This window comes from Pogonomyrmex barbatus, unplaced genomic scaffold (assembly GCF_055798465.1).
Source record: "Pogonomyrmex barbatus isolate J1 unplaced genomic scaffold, ASM5579846v1 scaffold8, whole genome shotgun sequence".
Taxonomy (NCBI): Eukaryota; Metazoa; Arthropoda; class Insecta; order Hymenoptera; family Formicidae; genus Pogonomyrmex; species Pogonomyrmex barbatus.
Window position 1 is genome coordinate 7,172,991 of NW_028297182.1, and position 18,731 is coordinate 7,191,721.

An 18,731-nucleotide genomic window follows, 5' to 3' on the forward strand; every position below is an offset into this window, starting at 1 on the left:
TTGCATTAATTGTTTTAAAAATAGGTTCAATTAATGAGGTACACCTCACAAAGAATAATCCGTTTGGTTTCTTTGTTTTACATGAATGCAAGCAGCGTTACTTTACACACCAACTACTTATGAATGGAGTTTGAAATTGGCGTGCGTAATTCAAATGCTATTCATCCAATTGTGTTCTCTTTATGCACACATTTAGATAAATACTTTTCTCCTAAATTGAACCTCTATTTGCAATTGTATCGTCAATATAATAATACTTTTTGCCTAACAAGCATGTGAAAATCGACATTTTCGTTTTCTATGTGACGCCATTTTTACAGTTTTGCACTATTCTCTTTAAAAATAGGTTCAATTCATAATGTAAGCCTCACGAAAAAGTAATCCGATCAAATAATAATTTGGTTTTTTTGTTTCATATGAGTAGAAGCAGCACTATACTGCACGCCGATTCCTGGATAAAGTATAATATTGGCGTGCAAGATAATTCAAAAATTATTCATTTGATTGAGTTCTTCCTGTGCACACATTTCGATAAATACTTTCCTCATAAATTGAACAGGGTGTTTCATTTTAAGTGATATGATCGATTATTTCGCGAATTGATGATTTTATCGAAAAATTTTTCGAACAAAAGTTGCATGGCTTGAAGGGGGACACACGATAGAAATGTGGACTTTGAGTGACTTTATCAAAATCAGGTCAAGGTCATTAATGTTTTTTTAAATGGAAATCCATTTTTCCATCTCCATTTTTTATTACATATTCTTGGAAAAATGGAAATCCATTTTTCCATCTCCATTTTTTATTACATATTCTTGTAGCTTATCTCGAGAGCTTTCCAAAACATTATAATAAAGTTACTTTTCGTGAAGTACTTGTTAAGTTATAAGGCAAGACCGATCACTGATCCGGCCAACTAAGGCAAGATCAATTCGAATATGCCTTTAACCGTTGATAAGATGTTCAAATAGAGATTTTGACTCTATTGTCTTGCAGACATAGCCTCAACCGTTTCTTAAAATTTTCTACTATTGAAATTAAAATATTTTGAGGAATGCTACGACAAACATTAGTTATTCGATTTTTCATGTCTCATGCAGATGTCGGCGGAGTTTTGTAAATAATATTTTTTATGTAGCCCTACAAAAAAAAATCACACAAAGTTAAATCAGAAGATCGTGGAGGATATCCAATATATCCATATCTTTCTATCCACCTTTCATGAAAGATGTTATTGAGGTATTCCGTCACAATACGATGAGAATGAAGTGACGTACCATCTTGCTGCCACCACATTTTTTGTCGAGTAGCAAAATCAACCTCTTCTAAAAGCTCAGGCAATTTATTTTGCAAGAAAGAAAGATTAAGTTTTCCTATTTAAGCGGTTATCAAAAAAGTATGGACCAATCAAATATCCATTTACAATTCCGCATCAAGTGTTTAAATTCCAACGATGTGATTATCAACACATTGAGTTCAGTGAGGATTGAGAGACGTAAGACTTAGATCCGGTTGCACCAATATTATTTGTGTCGGTCCACAATAGGTGATTTAAGCTTTAAGAAGTAGGAAATTGACCAATTATAATCTAATATGAAAAGAATAATCGACTATGATTGGTCAATTTCTTACGGCTTAAAGATTAAATACTTATTGTGGACTGACACTTTGGGTTTTAAGCGAGACTTAATACATAATACATAATATACGTGACACATATTATATATTAAATACCTTTTACTTAAAATTCAAAATAATATGGTATAATTGAGCCTTAAGAAATTGGCCAATCATAATCGATTTATAGAAGAATAACTGATTGTGATTGGTTAATTTTTTAAGTCTTACGCCTTAAAATCTCATTGTTGACACCGCAAGTTTCTTGTATGCCATGATCTTTACATATACACAGTGACGCGAAAATATGTCCAAGCAACTGCGTTCTTCAATCGCTGATTCGATTATCGAACTTGCCATTGCTCGTCATTGCTCATCATGAGCTCAGTGTCAGTTGTTGGGTGTTTCTGACATCTAGAGAAGGTATTTTAAAGACAGCCGTGATAATTTTATTTGAATTGAAATTTAAGATCGCATAATCTCATGTATAAGAATAACGAGTCAATCATCGAGATATCTCGCTAGATTTTTGATATTGCTACGACACTTTTCGGAGACATATGCTCTTGTTTCCTTAATCGTACCTCTCGTTCTTTTAGTTAGGTTAATTCGCCATTGACCGCAGCAAAGTTTGTTTATTACATAATGATAAACTAATGTTGCTAGTTTAGTCTGGCGAAATGTTGAGATTACCGGTCGTGCGGGCCACAGGCCTGGCAGGTGGAAGGCTCTGCGCTGTTAGTTTTCATACAACATCCAGTAAGTCGCAGCAGGAATTGGTCGAACTCTTCATCGATGATAAGCCTGTGCAAGTGCCACCGGGAACGACAGTCTTGCAGGTTCGTATCAATATTTGCAATTTATTTTATTACCTTCATATCGTTATTCGTCAGTTTTTGCAAAGAATACATTATTATTTCTACATTTTGTAATTATATATAGATGCATGTATGGTGAATTGGTTGTTAAAGTTGCTAAAGATAGAAACTATCACAAACAGTGGACAAAATGAAGTATTAAGTATTATAGAAGAAGTCTGTTTATTTTTATTAGCACACATGATGGAAAAAGAATATATATTTATAAATTTGTAAAAGTAAATATGTAGAAAAAGCAAGTACTTTTAACTGTACAATTTATATGTTTGAAAAATTTTTGTATAAATGATTATTTTTATATAAGTAATTTATTTAAAATTTTTGACATAAATATTATAATTATAAATATATTTCTAATGTGTATACTGCATATAATAATATAAGTGAATAATAACAATTATTTATTAAGAGACAATTTTCTTTTAGGCTGCTGCTAAGGTAGGAATTGAAATACCAAGATTTTGCTATCATGAACGTCTTGCTATAGCTGGAAATTGCAGAATGTGTCTTGTCGAAATAGAGAAGCAAGTCAAGGTAACACAATAGGATAACTAAGAATGTGAAATTAATTAGAATAAATCAATTAAATTTTTTTTTGTTTTAAATCTATTTTACAGCCAGTTGCTGCATGCGCTATGCCAGTAATGAAAGGTTGGAGAGTGAAAACTAACTCTAACTTGACAAGGAAAGCTCGCGAAGGTGTTATGGAATTTCTTTTAGTTAACCATCCATTAGATTGTCCAATCTGTGATCAAGGTGGAGAGTGTGACTTACAAGATCAAAGCATGGCTTTTGGAAGTGATAGGAGCAGGTTTGTCGATATTAACTTCTCTGGAAAGAGAGCAGTAGAAGACAAGGACATTGGGCCGTTAATTAAGACGATTATGACGCGCTGCATTCATTGTACAAGATGCATTCGATTTGCTTCGGAGATAGCTGGTATTGATGACTTGGGTACTACTGGTCGTGGCAATGATATGCAGGTTCATTTAATATTTAATTACATACATTTAATATTTAATGTTTAATATAAATTTAACTTAAAATATAATTGAGATTAAAATATCATTGGGTTTCTGTAAATTGTATTTTATCTATGAACAGATAAATTGTTTTCTAATAGTATGTAGTAAAAATGTCAATTTATTCATATTTATTCAAATATTTAAACATTATTTCATATCACATGTTTATGTTTAATTATTTATTAAAAGAATTTTAAATTTGTATAACAATTATATAACAATAGGTTGGAACATATGTCGAGAAAATGTTCTTATCAGAGCTGTCTGGCAATATCATCGATCTCTGTCCAGTGGGTGCACTGACTAGTAAGCCTTATGCGTTTGTTGCTCGTCCATGGGAAACACGTCGTACTGACAGTATTGACATTCACGATGCTGTTGGTAGTAACATAGTTATCTCACACAGAACTGGTGAAGTCTTAAGAATACTACCAAGAGTGAATGAGGTAAGTACTTTTCATATGTTTGCAGCACAAAGAATATATGATCTTATGGAATTGTATTAATAATCAATGATATTTAGGAGGTGAACGAGGAATGGCTCTCAGATAAAGCACGATTCTCATATGACGGACTCAAGAGACAAAGACTCATTACACCAATGATAAAGATCAATGGAAAATTGCAAGCTGTAGATTGGGAAGATGCACTTATTGCTGGTATAAATTAAATAAGGATAAATTAAATATTTATTACATATAATTATAATAGATTTTAATATTAGATTTATCATATTATCTTAGTGTTTATAACAAATTATTGGATTAACATTTGTCTAATAATATCTTTTATATTGATCAGCTGCTAAACCTCTGACGAATATATCAGCGGATGAATGTGCTGCAATTGCTGGAAAATTAGTAGATGCGGAAGCTCTTATTGCCATGAAAGATTTGGTGAACAAATTAGGCAGCGAAGGTTTAGCTACGGAACAATGCTTCCCGAAAGATGGCTCGGGCATTGATCTCAGGAGCAGTTATCTTTTAAACAACACTATTGCCGCAGTTGAAGACGCGGATGTTGTAGTATTGATTGGTACGAATCCAAGATATGAAGCGCCACTAATAAATACACGTCTTAGAAAGGGCTATTTACATGGTGAACAAACAATTGCGCTTATTGGCCCGGATGTAGATTTAACATATGAACACGAGGTATTATCGATTTTTATCTATTTTGTGTCTGTTCGATACGATATATAATCAGTACATGATTCAAAATATGATTCTTTTTATATAGCACTTAGGAGAATCTTTCGATGTAATAACGAAATTACGGACCGGCTCACATCCATTCTGTGCGACTCTGAAAGAGGCTAAAAAACCACTTGTTATTTTGGGCGCCGATCAGTTAACTCGAAAGGACGGAGCTAAGATTCTTTACGAAACGCAAAGTTTAGCTAAGGCTCTAGGAGATAACTCAAAAGTGAGTTGTTATTAACTTTCTATTCATTTTATAGAAATTAATAATATGTATTATATTTTAGGCTCCTCAGGATTGGAAGATCTTAAATATATTGCATACAAATGCTTCTCAAGTCGCCGCCTTAGATATTGGCTATGGTTCGACTGTAGAAGAGATTAAGGAACAACAACCGAAAGTTCTATTCCTTTTGGGTGCTGATGATGCAAATATTAAAAAAGAAGATTTTCCAAACACATTTATCATTTACATAGGTATGTATATAAAAATATTCAAGATATATTACATATAAAATTAATAATATTTATATTTTATTTATTTTCCAATATCACAGACCGTTTTTAATGAAGTTAAATTAAATAATTGTTGAATGTCGTTTATGATTTTAGGAAGTCACGGTGATGCTGGAGCAGCAATTGCAGATGTTATACTAGCTGGAGCAGCATACACCGAAAAAGTCGCAAGTTACGTCAACACGGAAGGTCGCTCCCAACAAACGTGTGCTGCGATTACACCACCTGGCTTAGCACGTCCAGATTGGAAAATTATTCGTGCTCTTTCTGAAGTAAGTTCGTATAATGAAATCTTTATGTATAGTCATAAATAATTTAATCAAGATATATAATTTGCACATTTTTGTTAAATTATTATAGATGATCGATGTTACATTGCCCTATGACAATCTGAATGAAATTAGATCCAGACTTGAAGAAGTTGCACCTCATCTGATGAGATATGGCAATGTTGAACCAGCTAATTTCTTCACTCAAGCTTTGGAAATAGCCAAGGTTTGTATTTTAACTACATAAATGTTAAATTGAAAATAACTAATAAATAATTGAATAATTGAAAATAAATAATTGAAATTAAATTGAAAAATAAAATATCTATATATTATTTATTATGTTACTATAGCAACAGTCTGGAGGATCATTTTTATCAGATCCTGTGGATATCAAACATAAAACATTAGATCAGTTCTTTATGACTGACGTAGTATCACGAGCGTCCTTAACTATGGCAAAATGCGTTCAAGCAGTCATGAAACAACGACAAAATCCGGTATAAGCTATCCGATATTGCATTGGATAAAATTCTCACCTGCTAGTTATTTGATATTACTGGCTAGATATTATAGACACTCAGCAGCCAGTCATAAAAGAATTACAGAAATGTTAAGGAAGCATCAAGATGTATTTATAGAGCTCTGTATATTAAACTGTACTGAAAATGGGAATTTATGAATATGTTATCCCTGTCAGTCCTATTAATTGTATATTCATAGTTAAAATAATATTATTTAAAATAAATATAATAAATTTATTTCTGGAAGAGTGATGCATGACTTAATGCTTAGAACGGCCGATTAGTAATTGGCAGTACTAAGTTCAAACCCTTATTTTATAAGTTTGAAAATTGTGATTACAAGTTATAATGCTAGAAATTAATGAAATTTAGTCGCTTTTCGTAATAACTATTACTATTACTATTTCTGTTGAATATAACTTTCTATAAATATTTGCAGCGAGTATATGAATCTTAAATATCGAAATAAATATATATATATATATATATAGTTAGGAACAAAATACAGAGAATTTGAATGATGTAATTTAATTTACTTAAAATATCTTTCTATTAAATATCAAGTTTATACATTTTGACTTTTAAAAAAATGCGATTAACACCTGTTTATACAATTGTGTGCACATTATTTGTTTATACATTTGCAAATATATAAATACACTTGCAACTATATATGTTTACTTTATATGTTTACAATATTTATACTATAAAATGAAATCTTATAAAAAAAGAAAATTGTTGCTCTCTAGTAGTGGAATTTTATTAATTTATCTGAGAAAACATTGATAGTTAGAGAAAAAGTCTTAGTTACTTGATTCTGGTTTGCCATCTATATCAAATTCACCTGAACTTTCATCAGATTCAATCTAAAAAGAGAAAATATTTTATTCATTTTGTATTATATAAATATCTTCACAAAACATACCTTGTCCCCTAGTTCAATTAATCTTTCTTTATATAGTGTAATTTTATTATCTTGATCCGTCAAAAGTTCTAAAAGATCTTCTTGGTCCTTCTTTAATTTCTCATACTCATCTGTCTTCAATTTCAATTGATACTCCAATTTGTTTAATTGATCTTTTTTCAATTTCTCAAGTTCATCTGTCTTTGATTTTAACTGATACTCCAATTCTTTATTCTTCTCTGTATATTCCGCTAAATGATTTTCTAATACTACAATTATCATTTTGCAATCACAAGATCTTTGTAATTCTTTGCCAAAATCTAGATTATTACTAGAAGTGACTGTCTCCTTTCCATCTCCTATATTAATTTGTGCAGCTCGAAGAACTAAATTTTGATCTCGAAGATGATTAACAGTTGATTGAAGTTCTTGTATTTGTATCTGCAATAATAAAAAAAATTTTTAATTAAAATTTTTAAATATATTTTAATTGCAACAAATCCATTATACCTCAAATTCTTGTTTTTCTTTTGTAAGGATATCAATAGTATGATTGTGCCGTTGAAGTTGTGTATCCTGCTCTCTAATAAGATCTTTATATTGTGAAATCAATGTATTATCAGATACGTTTATTATAGATAACTGATTTTTATTCTGGTGTTCGTTATTAGCATCCATTACTGATTTTATTATAATACCTAGAAAAAAATCTTACATTACTCTAAGAAAAACTAACATTACTACTCAAATATAATAATAATAATAATAATAATAATCTCAAGCTCCATTTTTTTAATCACAATAGAGGATTAAGGTTGTTAATTAAACAAGTAGGATATAAATGTTTATAACATGTTTTATAAGAAAATAAAGCAATAAAAATATAAGAAAGAAGTGTTTATTATCGTGATTATTATTTTTTATAATTTTATAAAAGATTTAAATATTTTAATATGTTAAGTAATATGATGTTAAATATTCTGAGAATGTCATACTCATATTCTCAGAATTATAAATGTTCTAAGAATGTTATAATAATGTTCTCAAAAGATTCCGAGAATATTCTGAGAATATTTTAATATACATACAGAGAAAGTATAAATATATAAATACCTTCCAAACTTTTTAATAATCTGCAAAATTCGTGATCCAATAAAAGTTCTGATGGGTTTTTAGCTGAAGGTTGTGGATGTTTCAATGTTCGAGAATATATCTCATGTCTGGCAATACCACCGATTGCATCTTGAAATTTTTCCAAACCAATTCTATTTTCTATTAAATTGCATACTTTTTCCTGCACAATAATACAATAAAATATATTAACCATTTTATACATCAGATCGATATGATGTTGCTAATATTTACCTTAGTATAAGTAGGTATACTATCATCATTAAAGTGTACACAAATACCAATAAGTAAAGCGCACATACTCTGTAGCAAAGTTTCTTGTAAATCATCATTATTTTCTTGCGATGATAAAAGGGCTGTTAAATATGCTACTGAAGAATCAATAGCTAGGAATGCTTTCACCGCGAGCGGACAATATGAGGTCCATCGACAAAGCAGAATTAATAGACCTAATTTACATTGCGTTTTATTACCCTGCTGCAATAACATGACACACTGTTGCATAAGTGTCACTGGTGGTTTTCCGATATTGGTTGCGAGAAGTACTCTTAAAAGTTGTTCTTTCTGGCTTATATTTTCGATCAAGGCATGAGATAATGCTACGGCTGAGAACCAATTTGACAGAGAATCTATAGAGAATAGTCCACCACACAACAACTGTCCTAACAAATATACAAGAAGTAATTTTGCATTATTTCAGTTAGAAGCATTCATCTAGAATCGAGATTTTCATGTTTTTTATACAAAGAATTTATACGAACCTGTAGTTAACGACGGTACTTCATTACCTTGAGGTAATAAAGTCTGAATTAATTGTGTCTGTCCGACTTCATTTTTATATAGGAAGCATTGGAAGCAATATAATACTGAACATCGTAGAACGAATGGTTGTTTCTCATTCACCATAGACATCAATAAAACAACGATAGCCGGCCTATGATATACTTGTATGTAATTCGTGTCATCTTTATTTTGAATAATATTGTGTGATACATTGCATAAGATATGAATGTTTAATATGTTTTTAAAGTATACCTTGGTGGTGTACTTGGCGCCATAACACCCGCTAAAAATTCTTGATTACTAGCATTCCCTCTTATTACTTCTGCTACAGTGTTAATAGTCTCTGTTAGTACATCTGCTGGTACTCCACTCGCCATTAATATATCGCATAACGCTTGCAGTAAACCGCATGCTCTCATAATTTGTTGACAAGCTGCAACTGCCTTCAATTCAATTGTTTGATTATTAATTAAATGTAACAAGAAATATCACAGATTTCTAAGTATCAATATCACCATTATACCTGAGCAGGAGCACTTGGTGCTACTAATGCTCGTACAACTTGCACCATACAGTGAACATTTGATGCTTTCTGTGGACTCCATCCACCAAGATTGTTGTCCTCCATTTCGTTAGGAATTTGAAACATTGGAATTAATTTCTGGATATAACTGCCTATATATCACAAAAATTGTTAAGTTATAAAATAGCCAAATTATAAAAATTGTTAAATTTAATTATAAGAATATTACCTTCCTTAAAAAAGTTTTGATTACTAATATTTCCCCTAAGAAGGTTTAACATCAATAAGAGACAATCCTCCACAACAATACCACCATCTGCATTATTTTCTTGTTTGATAACATCAAATATACGATCAAAAGCATTTTCAAATGCTACGATTTTTTGTATGTTTGCATTGCCTTTTGTTAATTGAATGAGCAATAATAAAACCTTTATAACATTAATAACATATAAGTAAGGTGATCCTTATATCAAAAACATTTGCTCCAAAATATACATACATCATTGCGAATAACTTCTCTGCTATCGCTCAGTAAGTCCATCAATTTAGAGATACCCATAGGACTGACCAAAATGATTTCTTGAATATCTTTAGATCTATTTGCTAATAGATGTGTTAATAATTTTAATGCTGGCCATCTAACACGAAAATCAAACTCTTCAAGAAATTCCAGCACCAATTTAATGCTATCTGGATGCTTAATAAATATTTCTGTAAACTGTTCTCCTATCTTGTTTCCAGGGTCATGTTTATCCACTAAAATAAAGTGAAGTAATTAGAAGTCTATTTCTTATGATTAAACTAGCATACACTTGTACTTAAAATAAAATAGATAAATATTTAAAGTTTAATAAAAACAAAAAAATTTTAATATAATATTTTAATATCCAATGCAAAAAATAAAAGAACAGATTTATAAAATCAACTGTTAAACTAAAAAAAAAATAGTGTTACCTTCTTCATCAAATGTTTCAGGATTTGTTATGTTACAGAGAGTATCTAAGGCTAATCCAATTATTTCGCAATCTGTTTTATCCATTTCCAGAACCTGCCTTAGCGCATCCATTCCTTGGGCACCTACCTCCACGCGATATGTACGAGATAACGCTTTGAGGGCACGGCAAGCATCCCTTCTATCATCGAGCAAAGTAGAGGATTGTAGTCTGTCCACTAACCTTTCTACCTGTACCAAAATGTAAACTTATAAGTGACAGTGTTGCATCCTAAATTATTTACAATTTAGCTTGTCGACGGAAAACTTTATCGGATAATGAGCGACAACGTAATCGCGCAACGATATATGACATTTAAACATAAGGGAGTAACTTTTCGCACATAAAATATATAAGATTTAACAAATAACGTTTCTCACCGTGTCGGCACCAGTTGGTTGCGTACCGGCAGGAGCGGTACCCAGGACAGACTTTAAACTACTTTTGAAATATTCCATTTCTCTCTCGTTCGTCTCGACGAGCTCTCCACACCTGTCAATGTAAACTACACGTCACACGTCGACATTTTAAATACAAAAGTTATCCCGATACCGCTGCTTAAGTGCCTCCTCTCAAATGTCTCGACACGTTGAGGTATGTTCGGATTTCCAATCTAAGTCTTCTCTATGTGTCATCTTATCCTTGTTGTTCATTGAATGTTAAACAAAAATAAAATGGATGAGGCTTGTTCTTTTTAGCTAAACTTTTTGCATCTCGTTTATTTTTCTTTTTTTTTTTTCTTTAAGTTTCTCCAAGAAGAAAGATAAATCATGCAAGAAATTAAAACCGAAGAGAACTTTTGTTTTTGATTGCTGCTCTAGACTACTAAAACTTTTTTCTCGTTTACATTATCTTAAAACATATTCATATGAAAATGCCATAATATGTTACGTACGAATAAAATACGAATAAAATTTTCATATGGATATGTAAATAGAGGTTAAATGCTTTGAAGCATTTGTTGATTGGTCAATTAATAAAATTCTCTGTTTTAATTGGTCAGTCACCGTACATTTAGATTGGAGAATATGTTGGAATTCAATCAGAAAAAAGAAAATCTTAACTTTAATTAGAACTTTGTTCTAATTGATTAAATTTCATTCCAATCGTCATAGATATTCTAATTTAAGTAAATTTCTTTATTTTTATAATCTTTCTCGTTTTAAGATGCACAATCGATCTCTTGAAAAGGACAAATCGGAACGCATTTATAAACTGCGTGCGCAATCTAACCTAATAATTCATAAAAGTTGAAATTTTATCTATATTATATATATTAACGAGATGTATTATTGCCGAACGTATTCGACGAGTACATTCATTCGTATGTCTGCTATATGAAATCATTTGCTATTTTCTTTTTGTTCCCGCAGGCCCCTTTTGCGTTATAAATATATATATCTCAAGAACGTCCTTATAATTTTTAAGTGGCAAGACTTGGTTAGAATTAAATATTTGTAAGCTACAAATTTGTACAAATTGGCAAGATGTTCTCGAGGATATTGCAAAAGCCATTAATCGTTGCGATTAAAAAAAGGTAAGTGTGATAACGTGATGTAATTCATGCTATAATTTGAATAATTAATCTTAATCTTATTCCGGATCCTAAAAGAAAAAAAATGGAAATATGCGTTTATATGCTTATTTCATGAAAAAGTTCTCTTATTAAATCTGCCTTTTTCAATTTTTCAGTTCAGCGCATACACAATATTTCAATGTTTGGCAAAAATATAATTTTTCCTCTCAAAGGCTACCTCCTGATTTGAGGGACAATCAAAAGAAAACTGTGACATCTTTTCCACCATTGACAGAACCCATCCCAAATCTGCCAAAAGCTGTTTATTCAACTGTAAAAGAAGATCATCAAACAACGCAAATTACAGTTTTACCAAATGGTTTGAAAGTTGCATCTGAAAATAGATTTGGACAATTTTGCACCATAGGTGGTAAGTCAAAAATAATTTTAATATTGATGAATGAAAAAATGATTTGCATTAGATCTGTATGTATATTGCTAACTAAATTTTCAGTCCTTATTGATTCGGGTCCACGATATGAAGTGGCATATCCTAGTGGCATCTCACACTTTCTTGAAAAGTTAGCATTTGGTGTAAGATTCTTTCATATATTAATTAAATATTATTAAATATTATTATTAATATTTTGGCATATGATAAATGAAATCATGAAAATCATTAATACTTGTAACACAATTTACCTAATAATTTTGAATCTATTAATAGATGTTTTTATATTTATTAACTTGTAATTAATATGTTTAATAATTTTTCTTTTGCTATGTATAAAACTATATTATATTACTTTTTATAGTCTACAAATACATTTGATAGCAAGGATAAATTAATGTTGGTGCTAGAAGAACATGGTGGTATTTGTGACTGTCAAGCATCTCGCGACACATTTGTTTACGCAGCATCAGCAGACCGTCGTGGATTGGATATAGTAACTCAGGTTCTAGGTGACATTGTTTTAAGACCTCAAATTACAGAGGAAGAGGTATATATGATAACATTTCAGAAGAAATCATTGTTTCTTGTAATTTAATTGGATTTATGTAACAGATTACCATAACAAATATTGAATTTCAAGATTAAATAACTTCTAGGTACGAATTGCTAGACAAACAGTACAATTTGAACTAGAATCACTGCACACTAGACCAGAGCAAGAACCTATATTAATGGACATGATTCACGCAGTGAGTTCAAAACATAATATATATTAAAAATATATTTTAGCAGAATCAAAAATATAATGTACAGAAAAAATGTAATTTTGTACATATGGATATATATTATTTTGATATAGGCTGCATATAAGCAAAATACATTAGGTTTGCCCAAGATTTGTCCGGAAAAGAATATTGAAAAAATTGATAGGAAAATTTTACATACGTATCTCAAGTATCATTATACACCAAATAGAATGGTGGTTGCTGGAGTTGGTGTTGAACATGATGACTTGGTCCATGCCATTACTAAGTAATAGCCATAAATTTTTTATAAATAACGACATTAAATAATTTATTAAATAACAACACTAATGAATTATTTATAAATAAATATTCATAATTTTATAAATAATTTATAAGATTAACAATTTATAATTTATAGAATTTTCAATATAAATTAAGTGCATTATTTTTATATTAGTATTATTTTATATTAGTATTATTTGGACAATACTAATATAATCTGATATAATATTACAAATATTCTTTAAATCTGTTTGTTCAGTATTATCTTTGCTGTAGATATTTTGTAGATCAAAAACCTATTTGGGAAGAACAACCTGACCTTATTCTAGCAAATAACGCAAATACTGTCGATATGTCCATTGCACAATACACTGGAGGATATGTGTTGGTACGATCATCCATATTAAAGTATATTAAAATGATTTTATATTTATTATAAAATTGAAAAAAATATAGGATTTGTTTACATTTTTATAACAGGAAGAATGCAATGTGCCGATTTATGCAGGACCTAGTGGCTTGCCCGAATTATCACACGTTGTTATAGGTTTAGAAGGTTGTTCGCATCAAGATCCAGATTTTATTGCTATGTGTGTATTGAATATGATGATGGGAGGCGGTGGCAGCTTTAGCGCTGGTGGTCCTGGAAAAGGCATGTACACACGTTTGTACACCAATGTGTTGAATAGGTAGGACATTTTTATGTCTTTATATGTTCTATTAGGGAAGAATATACATTGTAAAATAATTATCCTATATTTTTTTAGATTTTTTCCTACTTTTAATTATATTTTTATAATTAAGCTATTCAGGAATAAATAATTAAATAATACTTAAATAATTTATATAATTTATATCTAGAATAAATACAGAAAGATTTATCTCATTCCTATCCTGATGAAATAAATCGCTTTTAATCTAAAAATACTATATCGAATAATTGATATTTAGGTACCATTGGTTATACAGTGCAACCGCATATAATCATGCTTATGCAGATACCGGTCTGTTCTGTATACATGCTTCATGCACGCCGTCTCACGTAAAGGATATGGTAAAAGTAATTGTGCATGAAATGGTTACCATGACAAGCGGAATCTCGGATACCGAATTAGCGGTATATTATTTCCATATTAATATTACAAGAATAAGAAGTTAGAAAATTGAAAAATGCTAAAGAACATTGCTAATAAGAATTTGATTTTTATTTTTATTAAGTTAATTGATTTAATTGCATTTTGGAAACTTTTTTGTCTAGAGAGCAAAAAAGCAATTGCAGTCAATGTTACTTATGAATTTGGAACAACGACCTGTTGTATTTGAAGACATTGGTAGACAAGTTCTAGCGACTGGTTCTAGAAAACGGCCAGAATATTTTATGCATGCTATTGGTGAGTTGCAAAATTTTAATAAATATTTAATTTTTTTTAATATATATAATATTTAGTTTGTAATATTCACAAAAAACGTAATGTTTGTAGATAAAATATCTAAGGATGATATCAACCGAGTAGCGCGACGATTGTTGAAATCATCACCTTGCTTAGCCGCACGCGGTGAAGTGAAGGCTATACCTTCCAGGATGGAGATTCAGAATGGCTTGCATGATGCGCAAGGTCGGTTACAAGGTTCTCGCAGCAGATTGTCACTTTTTCGTTAAAATCGCGGAGATATTCAAATGGTGTCCTAAATAAATGTTACTTATATCCACATTCAATTACATATTAATGGAATACTGAACGTTTTTTCTTATATTGAAGCGGACAATGCGAAATACGTAAATGTCATATTTTACATTAAACGAATCGATTGAGAACTACCAGAATAATTTTATTATAAGAGAAATATTAATGTCAAAGAATTTTAAATAACGTATATAACATAAAAACGTTCCTTGTGTATATTGATATCTAAATTTTGTACATACGCGATGAAAGATAATGAATTAGAAATACAAAATAATTCATTCGTCATTCAACAGCACAAGAAAAAGTAAAAGTTATGCCATTAACCAGAAACATAATGCAAGATATTCAAGATTAATCGGTTGTCTTACGTAAATTGATATTTAATGATGGATTTGTACAACAAAATCAGACAACATAAGAATGATTTAAGTTTGATATATAAAATTAGTTTCTGTTCTTCTTAATTCAAATTTAATTAAGTCAAGTTATAATTTGGTGATAATTCATTAAAAACATATGTTATTTATATTATATAAGTAATGTTATATTGTATAAATAATATATAAATTACAATACTCGTCATATAAATATTGAGTTTTCTTTATTCCTGATTGATTTATACACATAAATTTGTGTATACATTGTAAGAATGAGCCAAAACAAAAAATGATTACACTTCAGCTTCTTCCAGGGTCTTGAGGAATGAAGCCTTTTTCTGGGCAACACGATTTTTCCTCTCAGATAATGATAATTTCGCGCGATTCCATCTCTTCTTGACAGGTGGTTTCTCCCTCGTAATCTTTGTATGTTCTGGATTGTCTCGGATAGCTTCATGAGCCTTTTTATAAATGTTCTCGATCTATTAAAAGAAACATTTTTTTTTAAAATATCTCAATACTTATCTAGATACAGATAAGACATCTATGTGTAACACAGGTTTATTTTGATAAATGCATTAATGTAAGCATTTACATTTAATAACCAATGAAAATTATTATTGTCCAATTGCGACGCTACATAGATTTAAATAATCTAAATAGCAATTTTAAATTGGACGTATGTATATTAAAATTAATATATTCATAATTGCATTGATTGCTTACATCATTCGCAGTGATGCCATGCTTAATATATTGTGAGAACTGCCTCTTGAAAGCTTCATCGTCCTCTTCTTCCAAAGTTCTCATGTAGTTCGCAACGTGTTGGCCGAATATATGCTGTCGATGCACATCTGCATTGAATGACTTTGAGTCGCTGTCATAGCCAGGGAATCTCTTAGTACTGTAAAATAAAATAGCATAAATCATTGAAATATGGTTATAAGATATATTTTTTTTAATACTATTTTGTCATATATGAAATTTACAAATTATTGAATAACAAAAAAGATAAAAGCAAATTTCAAGTTTTAAATACATACATATTATAAAGTCATACATATACATATTCTTATTTCATTAAACAATTACACAATTGATCGATTTTATATTACTTTATCTTTTATTCCATTTCATTTTTTTTTAGAACAAAAAATTATTAAAGTTTCTTATTAGACTAGCATCATGAAAAATGAATATAAAAATATAATTATACTTGACATTTTATTACCTATGAGGGATATTAAGACCACCATCAACTGCACCTTTCATGGCACCGAAAACTCGAGCACCTGTCGTGGTACGCATTAATCCTGTATCTAGGTAACATCTGAAAGCACCTGGGCCACCATCTAATCCCTCAACATTATATTCATCACCAGTCACATCTGTGGTACCCTCATACAACGTATCCAATCCCAATTTTTTAAGGAGCTATGTAAAATAAATTTCATATTCAATTATATAATTGATCTGTGAATATTACTTCATACAAATATCTGATAGTTTTTGCTAATCAGGTTGCATCAGGGAACAATTGTGTTTTCTTCATAGAAACATCAAAGCGAGCTGAGTGTGTCATCATGTTAGCAAAGCATTATATATCAGATATATTTTCAAAAAGAGAAAAAAAATTAACTTACTCTTCTAGCTAAAAGCAAACCAGTACAGTAAGCAGATGCATAGTTGGTAAGACCAACTTTAATTCCATATTTGGGAAGTTCGTGACTGTAGGCAGCACACACAATTCTATCTCCTTCAATTCTTGAGTATGCAACCTTCAAAAATTCATGTTATTTATTAAATATTACAATTACTCTTACATAAATGTGATACATATTATATAAAAATTATAAAAAATTATTCTTTCAATCAAATTTGTTTAATTGTAATTAAATGGAAGCATACTATTCAATTTACCTGGCATGTAATATCCTTATTTGATAAACGTACAATCAACCTATATTTGGGTGTGTTGTACTTGTTCTTATCCTGGATCGTCAATCGTTTACGCGCATAATAATCAGTCTTTCCTTCACGACGCCTCTTGAATTTAACCTGATACCGCTTGAAGTATTGCTTATTTTTCACTACTTTGACAAAACCCTAGAAAAGAATAGATATTAAAACAAAAAGAAAAATTGCAAGTTTCAACTTATGACGAATAATAGACGATATTACATTCAGAACACATCACAGGGTAAACATTTTTTTTTCTCATTTTAGTATCAAAGTGAGCGAATTTTTATTATAATTTACTATTCATCGCATAATAAATCTGTATAATTCGTGATTTATATGGTTCAAATCAAACAATCAAAATAGAATATTTTAGGATTATATCCTAAAATTTTTTAGAAAAATATAACATTTATTGGATAAGCTGAATTGTAATATATATAAATAATTGATTACAAACTAACGAAAAAGCAAGATGCTTATTTTGCAGAGAGATTCGTTAGTCGCCGCATGGTCAGACATTTCCTTATGGAGAAGCCTACGCGTTCTATTCATATAATTTCAATATTTGACTTTTTTGAGCACATATTTGTTCTTAAAGATGTAACGTTTTATATGACACAAAAAAACCTTAAGCAAATATTTTTTTACAAAAATAACTTAAATGTAAATTGATTTACCATTACGTAAAAATTATATGTGGTAACCTACAGCAACCAATTTCCACAACGAATTATCCGGAAATGAGGAGGTGCCTTGTAGTTGTGGTAAGATGGAGTATAACAGAAAATAACGAAAGAAGATAGAAAGGTAACTAGTTACTAACAGCGATACTAGTGACAACTATGAACAATAGTAATAAGGACTGAACTTTAGGTTAATTTTCATATGACACAATTTTGAATGTGTTAACAAAAGAATTTGCAAGAATCTAAAAACTTTACTATTATTTAGTCAATTAACATTTAAAAAAAAAATGTGTCGTATAATAAATGAAAGATCAGTTTTAAAATAATCAAATTAATTTAGTATATAAAAAAAATAAATAATGATAAGATATTAAAAATCAATATTTTAACGGAATGTTATTTATAACATCATAATGTTTAATGTTAATATATACAATTATTTTATAGCTTATTTTTATTATCTGTTTCATAAACTATATATATATATTTATAATAATATAAATTAATATTCGAATTTTTCTTTTGAAATTGAATTGTTAAATTACGAGCCAATCATTTAACATCCTGTACAACATAGACCTTGCAGCTACATTGTTACAATGTTGTAACATTGCAGAAAAATATTGCTACAATATAGCTGCAAAATTTGTGCGGTA

General features: G+C 29.9%; 4 protein-coding genes across 9 annotated transcripts; 2 read left to right on the forward strand and 2 right to left on the reverse strand.

Annotated features, from left to right (window-relative positions):
- Nucleotides 1-1,883: 1,883 nt before the first annotated feature.
- Nucleotides 1,884-6,274, forward strand: ND-75 (NADH dehydrogenase (ubiquinone) 75 kDa subunit). Of its 4 annotated transcripts, none has more exons than XM_089084174.1 (12): nt 1,884-2,040; nt 2,284-2,456; nt 2,922-3,029; nt 3,113-3,478; nt 3,745-3,966; nt 4,044-4,179; nt 4,322-4,674; nt 4,760-4,945; nt 5,007-5,196; nt 5,332-5,507; nt 5,596-5,730; nt 5,858-6,274. In XM_089084174.1, exons 2-12 carry the CDS (start codon nt 2,298-2,300, stop codon nt 6,008-6,010), a joined length of 2,184 nt encoding a protein of 727 aa, XP_088940300.1. In that variant the 5' UTR covers nt 1,884-2,040; nt 2,284-2,297; the 3' UTR covers nt 6,011-6,274. The 4 variants fall into 4 exon arrangements, with proteins under 4 accessions (XP_088940300.1, XP_088940302.1, XP_088940301.1 ...); XM_089084176.1 differs by having other exon boundaries at nt 1,896-2,040; nt 2,289-2,456; XM_089084177.1 differs by lacking the exon at nt 1,884-2,040 and adding an exon at nt 2,560-2,730 and having other exon boundaries at nt 2,316-2,456.
- A 266-nt stretch (nt 6,275-6,540) lies between these two features.
- On the reverse strand, nt 6,541-11,107 carry p115 (general vesicular transport factor p115). Of its 2 annotated transcripts, none has more exons than XM_011637401.2 (12): nt 10,745-11,107; nt 10,327-10,551; nt 9,872-10,128; nt 9,599-9,800; nt 9,370-9,521; nt 9,099-9,289; nt 8,825-8,997; nt 8,298-8,725; nt 8,046-8,226; nt 7,443-7,630; nt 6,954-7,373; nt 6,541-6,894 (listed from the first exon to the last, which is right to left on the reverse strand). In XM_011637401.2, the coding sequence occupies exons 2-12, from the start codon at nt 10,436-10,438 to the stop codon at nt 6,832-6,834; spliced, it is 2,367 nt and encodes a 788-aa protein (XP_011635703.1). In that variant the 5' UTR covers nt 10,439-10,551; nt 10,745-11,107; the 3' UTR covers nt 6,541-6,831. The 2 variants fall into 2 exon arrangements, with proteins under 2 accessions (XP_011635703.1, XP_011635702.1); XM_011637400.3 differs by having other exon boundaries at nt 10,327-10,555; nt 10,745-11,106.
- Nucleotides 11,108-11,550: 443 nt separating this feature from the next.
- On the forward strand, nt 11,551-15,638 carry LOC105426257 (mitochondrial-processing peptidase subunit alpha). 2 transcript variants are annotated; one of them, XM_089084178.1, is made up of 12 exons: nt 11,551-11,901; nt 12,057-12,310; nt 12,395-12,474; nt 12,696-12,881; nt 12,991-13,083; nt 13,194-13,366; nt 13,639-13,750; nt 13,843-14,051; nt 14,314-14,479; nt 14,621-14,753; nt 14,844-14,978; nt 15,344-15,638. In XM_089084178.1, exons 1-12 carry the CDS (start codon nt 11,852-11,854, stop codon nt 15,403-15,405), a joined length of 1,653 nt encoding a protein of 550 aa, XP_088940304.1. In that variant the 5' UTR covers nt 11,551-11,851; the 3' UTR covers nt 15,406-15,638. The 2 variants fall into 2 exon arrangements, with proteins under 2 accessions (XP_088940304.1, XP_011635704.2); XM_011637402.3 differs by having other exon boundaries at nt 11,556-11,901; nt 14,844-15,638.
- RpL5 (ribosomal protein L5) lies at nt 15,635-18,686 on the reverse strand. The gene is made up of 7 exons (XM_089083864.1): nt 18,621-18,686; nt 18,098-18,229; nt 17,348-17,533; nt 17,071-17,205; nt 16,659-16,861; nt 16,154-16,331; nt 15,635-15,909 (listed from the first exon to the last, which is right to left on the reverse strand). The coding sequence occupies exons 1-7, from the start codon at nt 18,684-18,686 to the stop codon at nt 15,721-15,723; spliced, it is 1,089 nt and encodes a 362-aa protein (XP_088939990.1). The 3' UTR covers nt 15,635-15,720.
- Nucleotides 18,687-18,731: the final 45 nt, after the last annotated feature.